At 45.0% G+C, this 15,990-nt stretch overlaps 1 protein-coding gene across 5 annotated transcripts in view; it reads left to right on the top strand.

Moving 5' to 3' along the window:
- Window positions 1-15,990, top strand: part of IFT38 (intraflagellar transport 38) — a 78,471-nt gene that overhangs the window by 15,121 nt on the left and 47,360 nt on the right. For all 5 annotated transcript variants that reach the window (XM_087732318.1, XM_087732317.1, XM_009477298.2 and 2 more), the window contains exons 6-8: window positions 7,508-7,591; window positions 10,142-10,275; window positions 12,172-12,313. In XM_087732318.1, coding sequence (XP_087588444.1) covers window positions 7,508-7,591; window positions 10,142-10,275; window positions 12,172-12,313 — 360 coding nt within the window. The remainder of the gene's footprint in view (window positions 1-7,507; window positions 7,592-10,141; window positions 10,276-12,171; window positions 12,314-15,990) is intronic.

The raw sequence follows: 15,990 nt of genomic DNA on the forward strand, positions 1-15,990 counted from the left end.
TCATCGTTTTTTCAGACTCACAAGCCACCGCCTGCTAAGGACCCATTCAGTGACACCCTGTAGTCCTGTGGACTAATCCAAGCTTTACCAGTGCAGCGTGCCACCAATCCTTACATGGAGTAAGCAAAAGGTGAGGTTTTTAAGGACGTGGGAAGATAACAGTAAGCACTTTGCTGGGGTTTGTGAGCTGAGGGTGATTCAGTGGAATCGGTTCTGGAACCAGAAGACTGATGGACCTGGAGGGGGGTGTGGGGAGGGAACAGAGCAGCATAACTTCGTGCCCGTCGGGTTTAAAATTCCCTTTCTTGCCTCAGCAGTCTGTATGCCCGCATTCGTAAGGGGTTTCTCCTGTCATAAAGCATATGTTCAGATTATTTCTTATCTGGCTAGGCAGGCCTCCTGATTCTTTTTGGTCTGCAGAAAAATTACGCTTTCCAGTTGGTTCTCTGTCTCAGATCTCCTTGTGGCATGCTTTTTACGCATCGGGATAGCCAGGGGGCTTCGGGCGCTGTCTTTGATTGAGGGCTCTGCGTTGCTGAGTAGGGAAGTGTCTCTGTGGATTCCCTTTGTGGACTGCTGAGAAGAGCACACAAGAAAGCAGCATAGCCTGGAAGCAGCAAAATTCTCAGTTGTCTTGAGCTTTAATCTCTTGAGGAGAAAAATAGGCTGCTAGGAAGTATCAGATTCCTTCAGAAGGTCTGGATTATTTTTAATGTCCCTCCTGTACCTTCCTTTTCATATATAACGATGCCTAATGATCCATTCCCTGTATTGGCCAGATGTGAGCATAGTGTGTGCTAGTAAACTCCCTGAATAATAAACTCTTCAAAAGGAGAGCTTTACTGCCTGCATAGACAGCAGTAGCTGCAAAACCCCTGTTTGCAAGGAGCAGGGGATATGATGCTTCCCGGACTAAGACCGAAGGCAACAGTGGCAGTGAGGAGGGAACTTTTGTGTGTATCAGGTTTACGAACTCCCAAAAAATGAGGAAGGATTTAACCTGCGGTCAAAAAATGTTTGGTGCAAGATCAGCGTGTTAGAAAAAAGCTTTCGTTTCTGGTTCTTATCACAAAAAAGGTGTTTAGAAACCTCTGCTAGACCTTGGACACATCAATATACACGTGTATTACACTGCATTTCGTAGAATCACAGAATCGTTAAGGTTGGAAGAGACCCTTAAGATCATCGAGTCCAACCGTTAACCCAGCACTGCCAAGTCCATCACTAAACCATGTCCTCGAGCACCAACGTCTGTCCGTTCTTTAAATCCCTCCAGGGATGGGGACTCAGCCCCTGCCCTGGGCAGCCTGGGCCAGGGCCTGACAGCCCTTTGGGGAAGAAGTTTTTCCTAACATCCAACCCAAACCTGCCCTGGCGCAGCTTGAGGCCGTTCCCTCTCGTCCCATCGCTTGTTCCTGGGGAGAAGAGACCGACCCCCCCGGCTCCAGCCTCCTTTCAGGCAGTTGCAGAGAGCGATGAGGGCTCCCCTCAGCCTCCTCTTCTCCAGGCTGAGCCCCCCCAGCTCCCCCAGCCGCTCCTCCCCAGCCTTGGGCTCCAGCCCCTGCCCCAGCCTCGCTGCCCTGCTCTGGCCACGCTCCAGCCCCTCCATGGCCGCCTTGGGGTGAGGGGCCCAGCGCTGAGCACAGCATTCGAGGGGCGGCCTCACCAGTGCCCCGTACAGGGGCACCATCACCTCCCTGCTCCTGCTGGCCACACTATTCCTGATACAAGCCAGGATGCCGTTGGCCCTCTTGGCCACCTGGGCACACTGCTGGCTCATGTTCAGGCGGCTGTCGACCACCACCCCCAGGTCCTTTCCCGCCGGGCAGCTCCCAGCCGCTCCTCCCCACGCCTGCAGCGGTGCCTGGGGTTGTTGTGCCCCAAGTACAGGACCCGGCCCTGAGTCTTGTTGAACCTCATACAGTTGGCCCTGGCCCATCGACCCAGCCTGGCCAGGGCCCTCTGTAGCGCCTTCCTACCCTCCAGCAGATCGACACTTCCACCCAGCTTGGTGTCATCTGCAATCATTTATCGTGAGTGACCTGTGCGCTGGTCATGCTTCATTACTTGCCTTGGTTCCTTACTGCAGTTCAGGAGATACGTGCATCCATTTACCCAGACATCCAGCGCACAGGACGCTGGTTTATCAGGTTTTGATGCATAATGCTGGAAAACCATTACCAGTTGAAAATGCTTCACAGGGTATATTTGCAGAATGGTTTTTGCAATAGTGCCTCTTCATTGTTAACCAAGTATAAAGCTCCTGGGGGGAAATTCTCAGTAAGGGAAGTGGTGGGGTGCATTTGCGGCGATGGTATCATCCTCCTGCCCCTGCTTTTTGTGGCCAGTAAATGCATTTGGCTGTCTGCATGGTGACGTTACTGTGCAGCAAGGCAGCTCATATGATACCTGACAACATACCCGTTCCTTCTGTGGTGTTTACTGCTAATTCTTGATGCATTTGGAGAGTTTTGTCTTCTCAACAATTTTAATTGTCAGTATAGAATATTTCTCGTCTTGAGGACATGGTTTAGTGGTGGGCTTGGCAGCGATAGGTTAACGGTTGGACTCGATGATCTTAAGGGTCTTTTCCAACCTTAACGATTCTGTGATTCTATGATATTTGACATGCAAGTGGGCTGAAATCCAAACTTTCAGGAGCTTTTATCTGGTTTTTTTGATTGATTGTTTGGGGGGTTTTTTTGGTGGTGGTGAGTCGCCTTTTTTTTTTTTTTTCCCCCCAGCCAGGAAGATGACACAGCCATACTGTGCTTTTTAAATCTGCAATACACATGCAGTATAGGCATCTAGTCTCACTTCAGATGTCTGAGGGTGTCCAAGACGTTCAAAGAGGGCTGGCAAATGTAATACAGGACTTAGGGCATACATGGAAGGTGACGGTGGAGATGTTTGTTCAGGCAGCGGAGCTGCCTGCATGTTACCATGTATTTTGGAGATTGGGTACATACCCTAAAAGTTACTATACTTTCCATAAAAGATAGATATTCCCTGATGATCCTGGCGAGGCAGAGAGATCCACGTGTTTCCACATCCAGGAAACTTAAGGCTGCAGAGCTTTGTGGGACAGGTCTTTAGTGACAGGAAAGGCAAGTCCTGGGCTGCTTTTCTGCATTTTATATTTCAACCGGCCTTTTTATGTTTAGCTGGATGTTTGGCAGTGAAGCTGCAAGAGGGTTTGATAAGGTTACTAGGTCTGTGTTTGTATCCTACAGGATGCTTTGTTGCTGAGCAAGGTAGAAGTCCTGGTTAGGTGAACCAGTTGCTTTGTTATCTTTTGGCAGAAAGAAGATGTAGTGTGACACTAAACTGAGTGTTGCGAGAATCGTGGTAACTTGTGGTGCTGTGTCAGGCTGACTTAGAATCACAGAATCGTTAAGGTTGGAAAGGACCTCTGAGATCACCGAGTCCAACCGTTAACCCAACTGCCAGTCCCACCTCTAAACCCTGTCCCTAAGCACCACATCCACACGGTTTTGGACACTTCCAGGGACTGTGATTGCACCCCTGCCCTGGGCAGCCTGGGCCAGGGCCTGACCGCTCTCTCCGGGAAGAATTTTTTCCTAATATCCAACCTAAATCTCCCCTGGTGCAGCTTGAGGCCGTTTCCCCTCGTCCCATCGCTTGTTACTGGGGAGAAGAGACCAAGAAGTGGTTGCAGCAGCAAATGGCCAGAACCGCAGCTGGTTGCCTCTTCCAGAAGGCTGGCTGCTGATCTGATTCCTGTGGACAGAACCTCGGGCTTCTGCCCTGAAGATCTGCTGTGACCTTCTCCCTCGCTGGTGTTTGACCCAGGGGAGCATCGCTCAGCGGGGATGCAGATTTGAGACGAGCAAATTCTTTAGACAGATGGAGTTTTGAAGGCTTTAAGATCGGTGTTATTTCCTGACACGACTGCAGTACAGCTTTGCTCTAGGGAAATTTATCTTCACTTTTGATGCCAAAACTGGTGCAATTTGGGCAGAGCTGGCTTCAGTGCTAACTTTCCATGGCCTGTGGGGAACGTCCTGCCAGGCTGTGCTCTGTTCTGCTTGATTGGGCAGCCAGCTAGTCTTTGATTAGAAATCTTTCTTACTTTGTAATGAAATTCTCATTTCCAAAGAAAACGGAGGTTTCAAGTCTCAACCAGCCAACTGATTTGTTAGTACTTCCAATTGGCTTTGCCCAAAGTGAGATTCAAAACTTGAAGAATTAAAGTCTCAGCCCTTCCATGCAGCACCAAATATTAGGCCAACCAGGGAGGATAAATAATGCCAGCAAATGATGTCTCTTGTGTGCCTTTGTGTGTTTTCTTTAATAATTGTCAGCTTTAGTTCATCAAAAATAATTTTACACTTGGCTTCCCTGATTTTTAATTAGTATTTATCATGTAAAACTATAGCCAGGGAGCTCTCGGACACTTTGAACAGAAAGCGCTGGTAAATGGTAAACAATCAGCTTCTTCATGAATACCTCTCTATTTTTGCATGTGGGTTTTTCTTCCTCCAGTTGTAATTACCAGGCATAGTCCTAAATTGTTCTGCTGCTTACCTCCTCTTGCCTTGATAATTTTTTCTATATTTTCCATCTCTCCCGAGAACTCTATTTTTAATGGTTAATTTAAAGGAAACCTCTTGAGTATTATAATGTGTATTCTGATTAGTACACCTAATTGCAAAGAGTACATGACTTTAAAAGAAAATGAATGAAGCCCTATTTTTCAGCTCAGTTTCATTTGCACACTTTTCTTGAGCACAAGGAATTGTACAGCCAGGGGCAACGCAATACCTGGTATTTGGACAAATTTAGAAAATTGGTTTTGCCTTCAAGGATACAGCCTATTTGTATCCACAGATTTAAGCACGAATAGAAGAGCCTTTGGGTAAAGCCAGGTTTTAAAAATCTCAGTTGCCATGTTACTGCATATATTATATTGGGTAAGAAATACTAGTGAGGATGAGGCGGGCTGGAGGAAAAATGTGCTTTATTTGCTCATGTGGGAGTCAGAGATAGTTAAAGTGGTTTTGTTAAATTCATTTTCTTTAATTTGCTGATGGCTTAACAATGTTTAAATTGACCAACTCTGGTATTTTAAAGTAAATGTTTTTCCTAATGTCTTCATAATCTTCATGGGGTATTTATTTTTCTAATGTGATCTGCCTTCCTTTTAATCCTCTTCTGTATGGCCAGTTGCAGGGTCTTTCCTGACAAGAGATATTGAAAATAAGTCTTCTCTTTGCAAATTGTCATAGGATAACAAGAAATGGCCCAGTGACGGATACCTGGGGAAGCTGTTACAAACATCCATTCAAAATTTGTCAACAGCTTTGGTACCCTCAACATATATTTATTTTTCAAATATATTTCCGTTATATATTAATATAATGGTCCACTGTAACGGAAGCTGTCATGGTCCACTTGGAATCTCCTCTCGGTCTGTTGGGGTGCGAGGCGGTTAATTGTCCTGACCTCCTCCTTTTCCAGTTTAGCCCTGATTCACCAGTCTGAAAATACAAATTTCTGCTTTTACACTACTCTCCCCAGGCCTACACATTTTTCCAAGCAGGTGTGACTGAAGGACTGAACCTTGTTCTAGAAAATTATGTGGATGTCTGCACGAAGCCTGTGGTCTGTACGTGAAATTTCCATGGGTAGTAGAGGGAAGGTAGAAGAAGAAAAGGCATTAGACTTGTATAAGTTATTCCAGCTGAAAAGGGTAGATCCTCAGAAGTAGATCTAAAACCCATCAGTTACCCTGACCCAACACACGCTGCGGTGACTTGCGCTTGTTCTGTGGGTGTTTTCCCAGGCTGCTGAAAGGAAATTGGTAAGGGAGTTGCTTATAATTAAAAACTAAGGTCCTTGCTGTTTCTTTTATCTCCTTTGAAAATGGGGAGGAAAATAATTTCCTTCCCCCTGCTGAGTGATAAAGTATTTTGTTTGAAATATGTTCTCTCTGTAGCAGAGATCTCGCTGTTGCCATCGGAAGAACCGAGTACAGTTGGCAGGGCAGCGTCTTCACCAGCCTGATCCCGGCTGCCGTTTCAGTTCAGGCAAGGTCTTCACAAATAAACAGGCATTTTGGTGAGCTTGTTAAATGCATAATGTTCTCAGAATACTGCTGAGCTACATTCTGCTCGTCCAGTCTTCCTCCAAAAGTGTCTACCTGTGGAGTTATTCAGGAATATGTAGTGCGCAGACTCTTTGTATCTTATTTTCATCCAAATTAACTTGCTGCTGCTTGGAGCTTGTGTTTCTGTGTGGACAGGGGAATGTTCGCAGGCGCTTAAGGCAGCGTAAGCTGTCACTGCCACTAACAGACAGCTCCTGTCACTATCCCCAACATAATATTTTTTCTACTTCTTTTCTTGTGCCAGAAAAAAAGCCTTCGTGCAGCATGTGGCAGGCTCGTTCGGGGAGCTGATCCAGCAGAGGAATAAGCTCAGCACAAAAAGCTGATTTTTTGGCTGGATGAGCTCCCTGATTGGGTTCTCCATGCAGCTCCTTGAACTTGAGTTGCTGGGGAGGGAGCGAGGCTGCCTCCGCTGGTCCTTGCCTACACAACCTGGAGTGTCTGGCATGGGAACTTGACAAAGGAATTGTATCTGCTTCCAGCATTTATCTTGTAGTAGGCTGGGTACAGCCTGTTGCGATGTGTATAAAGCATTTTTAGATTCTTAGTCAGATGTTCTCTAGAGAGATGCTATTTCCATCTTTATCCACCTGTTACCAAATGGTTTGCCAACATAAGATGATTTTTTAAGGACATTCAGCTGGAAAAATCTCCCTCCTCTCCTCCCAGCAGCAAACAAGTAATCCAGAGTTTTCATATAACGACCAGGTCAGTGTTGTAAGACATCATACAAACAAATGCACGCTGAATGCCCCTAAGCCCATCTGTCCCCAAAACAGCTGAGAGCGGAAGAGGTTTTTTCATCCTTTGGAATCTAAACAAGGATCGCTGGGGGTTTTTTGAGGAGTCTGAACCACTTGGTTATCAGGATTGGAGAAGCCCAGACATCTGATTTTCATATGGGCGTAGGAGGCACCTGCTGAGTCCCAGCTGCCTGGTGGAGTTAGATGGGTTCATGGTGCTTGTTGCTGCAAAATTTGTGTGGCACTGTGCTCATCTACCGGCACTATTGTTTGCATGGGTCGTGTTGTAAAGATGATGAAATCTTCTGTGCTGTGTTGCATACCTTGCTCCGCATGTAATAACCAGTGCAGTTTCCAAAAACCCGCATTCAAGAATACTTGCAGTTCAGACAGTAGCACTTATCTTGTTTTGAAAAGATACCTTAATTGCTCTGTGTTAATCTCAGCCTCACTTAGCTGACTTTTTCATCATCTCCTGTTCTTTAAATCATCTGAACCTCGGTGAATAAATACTAAATCCTACTCCATTTATTATGCAGATGATCACATCGTTGTTGCTTGACCACCCTCAGTTCTGCATATATTAGTTCCTTTGTGCAGTGTTTAAATATATTGGTGTATTTTTATTTCATAGGAAGCAAGAACAGAATCTATTGCCAGACCTTTGGAGATAAATGAGGCTGAGAAGATGATGAAAGTTGCCATTGACTGTGTTCTGGTAAGCAAAATGATATTTATTTAATTGCAAAATTATCATTCCTCTCCTGCAAGAAGAACATAGCTCTTTTCATGAACAGCCTAGGGTTAAGAGTGCCAAAGCATGCATCACCTTCAGCTGACTGGACCAAGTAGTGCTGCATCTGGTTAGTTAATAGCTACTGTTGAACTTCAGTTAATGGCTAATGCAGACTTTGGTCTTTAGGTAACATCAGATGTGCGAACAGAAGTTCATCAAGGCAGAGATCAGCCTGTGATGACTCCCTGTGTCATCGTAATGAATGCAGTCACTGATGATCCTTAGGGTTTATTTGGGAAATCTGTTGTGTTCAAGGCGAACAAGCGTGTTAATTGAAACGGATAGCCTTCCTGGCGGAGTGAGTGAGGTGTCGGCCCAGTGATGGTTGTGAGCTGGCAGTCAGAAATCACAGCCTGCAGCAGAAAAGGTAAATGATGTTAAGCAGCACCTAGGAGAACATGTTAAGACCCGCTGCTGTCAGACTGTTGCACTGTGTAACCGTGTTGGTTCAATAGGCAGAAACATTCCTCCAGTTGATGCATCAAAGAACTGCACTTGGCCTCCCTTGGGAGAAAACACATTTTAGTCATATTCCCTGCCACTGTTAGGAGCTCAGTAGTAGCCCCGAAGCTCTACAGAGGGATAAAAATTGCTTAAATCAGCACAGAAATCTACATGGTCCTGCTGGAGCGAGTCCAGAGGAGGGCCACAGAGATGATCAGTGGGCTGGAGCACCTCTCCTTTGAGGACAGGCTGAAGGAGTTGGGGTTGTTGAGCCTGGAGAAGAGAAGGCTCCGGGGAGACCTCGTTGCGGCCTTCCAGTACCTAAAGGGGCCTACAGGAAAGCTGGAGAGGGACTTTTTACAAGGGAGCATAGCGACAGGACAAGGGGTAATGGCTATAAACTGAAAGAGGGTAGATTTAGATTAGATAAAAGGAAGAAGTTCTTTACCATGAGGGTGGTGAGGCACTGGCACAGGTTGCCCAGAGAAGTTGTGGATGCCCCCTCCCTGGAAATGTTCAAGGCCAGGTTGGATGGGGCTTGGAGCAACCTTGTCTAGTGAGAGCTGGCCCTGCCCGTGGCAGGGGGGGGTTGGAACTAGATGATCTTTAAGGCCCTTTCCAACCCAAGCCTTTCTATGATTCTGTGATCCCACCTACGTTGTCTAAGCTGCGTAAACTTTGCAGAGTCAGGACTGCAAGGGGTGTACTTGGTAACTCAAAATATGCTGGTACCTCAGGAGCTGCGAAGTTGGGCTCTGGAAGCAGGATGGTTGAACTGGCCAAGGGGCGAGAAGAACTGGCACTGTGCTGATTAGTGCCATGCCAGCGCATCGTTGTGGCTCTCATTTCAGAGGGCCGTTTGTCTGTCGCTGTCTTGGCAACACTGTCCTTGCTCCAGTGCTTGGGTTCCTCTATTTCTGAACCATTAGCTGCACTCACAGCCACTGTGCAAGTACGGTAGTTAATTAAATCCTAGTGATTACTATAAGTTATTTAACTGCAAACTGTAGCCAATCCAATTGTATAATTACAAGGAGTGAAGTTTGAGATTTAAACAGCCAATGCATAATCAATAGATACTCCGGGCGATCTTTCCTTATGGTTCTGCTCCTACCCGCAGTCTATATGAATTATGAATGTTGTTAATTTGCATTGCTATTCTAGGCAGTAGTGCTAATAAACTGACAGCAGCGTAGGAGAGCAATTGGCTTCTTGGGAAATATCAATAACACGTAGCTCAGCTGGTTTAGTTCTGGACCAGTTAACGAAATGACCATAACTATAACGAAAGTATAGCTCAGCAGGACCTACCAGTTACTGCTGGAATTTCAGCAAGCGTGAAGTCCTCTCTCGCTCACTCCAAAGCTGCTCATGGTTTCCTGAGCACGAGCACACTGAATGTACTCAGCTCATTTTAATAAGCTGGAATATTCCCATGCCCTCTCTTGATTCCTGTAGTGCGTGTTGTAATGTTCAGGATGCTTCCCAGATTTTGAAAAGATGGATAAAGCAAGGCTTAGGAAAGGATGAAGATATTCAGAGTACGTTCTTTACAAAAGTGACCTTTATCTTGAAGAAAAAAAAAATTGATGGAAGCCTAAAAATTCTCTAAAATAGTACCAAGAAATAAATGCATTTCTCACCTGTGTTTATGCAGGTGCTTACACATCGAGAGATGTCTTTATGTATCCCGTCAGATTTTTTTGAGGAAGCTTTTTTTCTTCCTATCTTTTACTGCTTTTTCAGTGAGAAGGAAAAATAAAGTTAAAGCCCAGGGCAAGTTGTGGGGTTTTTTTCTTCTTTAAGAATGCCTGGGAAAAAAAATCAGGTAGTTAAAATTTGTAAATGTCCAGTTAGTTCATTCTCCTGGCCACAAAGGACTTTTGCATCGCCCGGCCAGTTTATATTCTAGCTCGTTGTTATAAAGTTATTTGATAACCTGAGATGTGAGATTGTACAGAAGAACGGTCAGCATCTGAAAGATAGTTCTAATTATTCCAGTGCAAACCACGCATCCTTCTTTTTTAGGAAGAAGTCCAAAAGACTAAAGACATGTTGAATAATGTGGCTTTGGATGAAGCCAATTTGGAAGCCAAGATTGAAAAACGAAAATTGGAACTGGAAAGAAGCCAGAAGAGGCTACAGACTCTACAAAGTGTTCGGTAAAAGATTATGAACGGATTATCTACTGCATAAATGAGTGTTAGCGTAAATGATGGAACTGCGCGTCGTCAATGCTTAGAGCAGCGAGGAGTGAAGTCTGTAATGAGACCGAGATGGTGGCCTGTGGAAGAGCGAGATTCTCTTCTCTAGAAATGCCTGGTCTGGATTGTAGTTGTTCATTTTTCTGTTACCACGTATTCGAAATCAGAATTTCAGGGCTGTTAAAAGTGGCCAGAATATTATTTGGTGGGGTTGCTTGATTGCTGCTTGCGCTGTACAAAATGGTCCGGTAGCATGTCTTTTCCTTTGTCATGAAACAGAGATGCTGTCAGGTAGTTCTGAAGATGGCAAGCGCTGCAAGCATTCCTTCTGTTCCCAGAGGCTTCCAGCGTTTCAGCCGCCAATAAAAAAAGTTCATTATGCATCCCTTGTTAGGATCGGTTCCTCTAGGCAGTGATACAGCCTGCCGTAAAATCAAAATGTTCGGATTCACAGTTTGGGTTGATTTCTTGCCCTTAATTAAACTGCAGGTTTATACAATTTACTCTATTTTTGACCTCATGTAAAAAAAAAAAAAAAAGGAAATATTGGAAAAATGACTGGTGGAAGGAATGGCATTGATTCATATACATGGTGTGATCAGTAACAGTCTGGAGGAAGTGTATTGGGTAGATGTGAAGCATCAAACAGCAGTCGTGTCCTTTGGGGCACAAGAGTTGGCTCTGTAATACAAGGACTTCATCACCTATTGGTGTCGAGTCGAGTTATGCTTGCAACAACACGGCACAGTTTTGTAACAAATAAGTCTCCAGCAAAGTAGGTGATTTAGCAGCCGTGCTACAAGCTGTTTTTTTGGAGCCATGGAACAGCAGGATAATTAACTTAGATTTGTCTGCCAGAGGGGCCAAAATGCTGCCTATCAGCCTGTTAGGGAGGGAATGGTAGTGGGTACACAAAAACCTGTCCTTTGTGATATATATACAACCCCAGGCACCGCTGCAGGCGTGGGGAGGAGCGGCTGGGAGCTGCCCGGCGGGAAAGGACCTGGGGGTGGTGGTCAACAGCCGCTGAACATGAGCCAGCAGTGTGCCCAGGTGGCCAAGAGGGCCAGTGGCATCCTGGCTTGTATCAGGAATGGTGTGGCCAGCAGGAGCAGGGAGGTGATGGTGCCCCTGCGCTGGGCACTGGTGAGGCCGCCCCTCGAATGCTGTGCTCAGCGCTGGGCCCCTCACCCCAAGGCGGCCATGGAGGGGCTGGAGCGTGGCCAGAGCAGGGCAGCGAGGCTGGGGCAGGGGCTGGAGCCCAAGGCTGGGGAGGAGCGGCTGGGGGAGCTGGGGGGGCTCAGCCTGGAGAAGAGGAGGCTGAGGGGAGCCCTCATCACTCTCTGCAACTGCCTGAAAGGAGGCTGGAGCCGGGGGGGTCGGTCTCTTCTCCCCAGGAGCAAGCGATGGGACGAGAGGGAACGGCCTCAAGCTGCGCCAGGGCAGGTTTGGGTTGGATATTGGGAAAAACTTCTTCCCCCAAAGGGCTGTCAGGCCCTGGCCCAGGCTGCCCAGGGCAGGGGCTGAGTCCCCATCCCTGGGGGGATTTAAAAGCCGGGGAGATGTGGTGCTGAGGGACAGGGTTTAGTGGTGGGCTTGGCAGTGCTGGGTTAACGGTTGGACTCGATGATCTTAAGGGTCTTTTCCAACCTAAATGATTCTATAATTTTTGGAGGATAGGTTAGTGGGGGGTTTTGTCTTATGCTTTTAGTCTCTGAAGTAGTGTGGAACCTTAAAAACAAAAGGTCCTTTTAGATTGGTTTAGTAGACACGGAAAGGTAGCCGCAAACCCAAAAATTTCAGAAATCTGCATGTACAATATTTCACTGAGTAGTTTGTGCTTGTTCTCTCCAGTCCTGCTTTTATGGATGAGTATGAGAAGATGGAGGAGCAACTGCAGAAACAATACAGCAGTTACCTAGAAAAATTCCGTAATCTGACCTACATGGAGCAACTCCTGGATGATCATCAACGGGCAGAGCAAGAGATGTTTGAGGTAAGACAGCTGAGGAATTCTCAGCAAAACACTATGTCCTGTAGCTCTTGGCTTTATAACAGAAAATGTTTTAATACTCCTTTTGTCGAAGCGGCGCATCACTCGTTGCAGAGCCAGCTCTGAGTGACTGGCAGTTTACTGACAATCCAGTAAGCGCGACTGCTCTTGGACAAGCATGATAATACAGCTTTATTTTTTGAGTTAGTGAAGTTAAACCAGTGTAGCGATGCCCCTTTCCAGTCTCTGACTCCCCCTGACTCGTTTTCAGTTGATGTTTTTTGTTCACGAAGAATGTTTTCAGCATTTCTAATCTTCCTTTGCTACATGCAACATATGTGCTTAAGTGCTTATTTTTATCATCTGCGAACGACTGATGTATAAGGGTTTCTCAGCACAAGGCTCTTCAATTTCCTCGTACTAGTCCTCTTCAATGAAAACAGCAAAGAGTATCAGTGAAAAGATCAGATATGCTGGAATCCTCTCTCACATAGACCAGTTTTGTTTGCCAGAAATTCTGTTTTCTGTTGACTTGCTGAATTGTATCAGTTCAGTGCGATTCTCTATTTTGTATCCTGCTGGATAATCTTCATCCGTATCTCGCCTTGCTCCATACATTTCTTTTGGGTGTTTCTTGGACTGCAGCACTTTCAGCCAATCTTTCATTCTGCTCTCTATAGCTTCATGTTTTACTTGTTTGGCTTTTCATCCTTCTCGCAGTCATGACCCGGTGTATCTTCTGTTCTTTATTGAAAACATGTTTCAGTGAATGATCTCCCCTTGGACCTTAATACTGGTGGGTGTGCTATACCTTGAGTTAACCGGTGCTTCCTCGTTCTGGATCATCCTGTCTTTTGTATGCAGATCACGTTTTATTTTGTCAACTTACTCTTCGTCCTGGCAGAAAAATGGGAGAGCTGTGCATCATGTTCCTTCTATCTGGCTATGACTGCATGTTTTGCTTTTGCCGTGTCTGTGTGTGTCTACTGATGTGAAAACAAAGTAGTTTGACCCCAAACTTTTTAGTCTTTTCCTTTAAAGTATTCATACCTGTGTTTAGTAAAATTTTGTGGCCTGTGCTTAGGCTGCAAAAAAGGCTCAGTAACTTTATAGTCCCCCTTCTCCTATAATCTGCCTCTCTTGCATCTGTGAGATCTCTTTTTAGAAAGCCTTGTCATTCTGTGGAACTGATTGTGCCGAGAAGCCTCTCCTTTGATGATCGCCTACGCTCTGTTCCTGCGTGTACAATGTACAGGGGGCTTCATAACCAGGCTTCAGGCCTTTCTGCAGTCTGCAGAAAATACGGGAATTTCCATCACCTTTGGGACATAGGAAAAGGCATGCTGTTTTCTGTTGAGAAGGCTCAAATATTTTGCTGCATTATTTGCTTAAGGGATAAAATAACCCGTCTTTTAAAAGATAACATGGGCATTTAACAATTTGTTAATCGTTGTGAACCAATTTCCCATTAACCTCCCTTTTTATAAGCACTGTCTCTGTAGACGTTATTTCACGTATTTCTAATCTGTAGTCAGCTTGATATTTTCATGTGTCTTGTTTTATAATGTTCTAGTTCTTCCCCATATCTTTGGCAAAAAAAAAAAAAAAAGTCCTCAATTAAATCATGACCTTGAAATGAAGCCTAAAATCTGGGTTTTTCCCTTCTGTTCAAATGCCATTGAGACTTAATACCAAAAGTAGAAATGTTTTGAACTGAGCTACCTGAAACTGTTTATAAATTCATGCACAGAAGTTAGTAATGAGTTGGCGTACAGCTCTTCAGGGGATTTTTGTTAAAAGATAATAAGAGGAAGAAAAAGCCTTTGTCATTCAGGGCTGTGCCTGTGCTTAGAATATGGAGAACACTTTTTATTTTTCTCCTTCTTTCTGTGAGACGTCTGGAAATGTACCCATATGGTTTGGCTTTTCATTTATTAGGATAAGCAGGTAACAATGCTTCAGCATTGTGCAGAATTAAAGAGTATAAAAGCTTGTGACAAAAAGATGTGGTTTTTCTCTGCACGCTTCTGTCACTTGTTATATGTTACATGCAGTATGCATTAGCAGGCATCAGAACTGGAAACGTCTTTAAGATGTATTTTATGCTAAAAGCAAAATGCCGTCAGGTCTTCTGCGTTTGGACTGCGTTCTTGCCACGTCTGGTGGCCTGTGCTTGGGTGTCTCTAACGATGACCTCAGGTGATCAAGTTACTCGGGCTGAACCCTATATCTGTTAAATACGTTGTGTTAGCTTAAACCAGCGTGAAGTTTACCTGTCCAGTCTAGTTCTATAGCTGGAACTTAACCCTGAAGGTACCCTGAGATCATCTCATTCTGTCTGTTGAATCTTTTCACTAGGGAGTGTTCGGGAAGACGAAAAATAAAAAGGGGGAAAAAAGGTACATTTAACGGTTGCTCTTCAGAACTGGAGAGAGGAGCGTGGGGATCAAGAACAGAAAATTGGAGCACCTAAAAATACTTAGAATATTGAAAGGATGAGACTCTAACCATCTCTTTGTGGGCAGCAATACAGCGAGTCAAGTAGCCACGACTGCTTTGTTGTAGAAGCTGTTGCTTTGGTAGAAGAGGAGGCTATGCGTGTGTCTCTCTTACAGCCACATTTTCAGGAGTGCTGGAGTCCAAACTATTATTTGAAGTCATTATGAGCTGCCAATGCTCAAAATCAGGCTCCAGGACTTGGTAACTGAAAGAGGATGAAGAAGCTGCGTCCCAGCTAAACCCAGAGACTTGCTGGTCCACTCCTCTTTCCAAACCAGTGGGGGGACTTAATTATTTTTTGTTTTAAAAAAGATGGTACAGTGTTTAATCCATTTCAGATTAGTCTCCTGCCAACCTGGAACACCAGGGTATTTCTCTCACTTCTTCTGTCAGTCTTGATCTGCTTCTCAGGTGGTGCTTCATCGCCTTTGGCTACTTGTTGGTGAAGCAAAACTGTGGGTCATTTATTACATGCTTGAAAGAAAGCCGTTTGCTCTGAAATGATGCTGCACGTTGTCCTAAAGTTTATCATCTCGTCATTTTCAGAATCAACAGACGAAAAAGTAATGAGGATAATTACATTTAATCCATTTTAATACGCACTCTCTCCAGCTGTCAAAAAACACTGAAAATTATGTTGATTTTTTTCAACCCTGATTTGTCTTTTGTTCCACCAAACAAATCTTAATTATCTTCTGTAGTAGAAGTGAGAGTCGATTCTTTTATCATCGCTGTGTATTTTGTTAAATAGCTTGCCAGAAAAAAGCAACGGCAATGTAATTAGATTAATCCAGCACTCCGTGTGCTGTTCAGTACTGAGGACTGATTCCCGGATCCCTTTCCTTGACTGGGTGCTTGTTTTTAGGAGGAATTTTTGTTCTGATTGAGAGACCATTGCTGAATAACGAGACTAATCTCTAGTGCACTTAGACTGAAAGCTGTTTTGGTACCCTGCTGACGTTGCACAGCTAATGACCTGGGCCAGAGTGCATTTCCCAATTAGAAAAGTGATTTAAAGATTGTACCCAAGCGCACAATTTTAATTAAGTGACATTGAGCAGTTGAAGCGCTCCAGCCTTTCCAGACTGCAGTGCTGGTTGTTTGCCTGGATTTTTTTGGTTTGTTCTTCCATGTGGTAGGTGTACGGTGGCATGGAGAGGAGCGCGCTGTAGCTCCTGTTG

This window comes from Nipponia nippon, unplaced genomic scaffold (genome assembly GCF_047370975.1).
Source record: "Nipponia nippon isolate SJK-2023a ecotype South Korea unplaced genomic scaffold, ASM4737097v1 scaffold_5, whole genome shotgun sequence".
NCBI lineage: Eukaryota > Metazoa > Chordata > Aves > Pelecaniformes > Threskiornithidae > Nipponia > Nipponia nippon.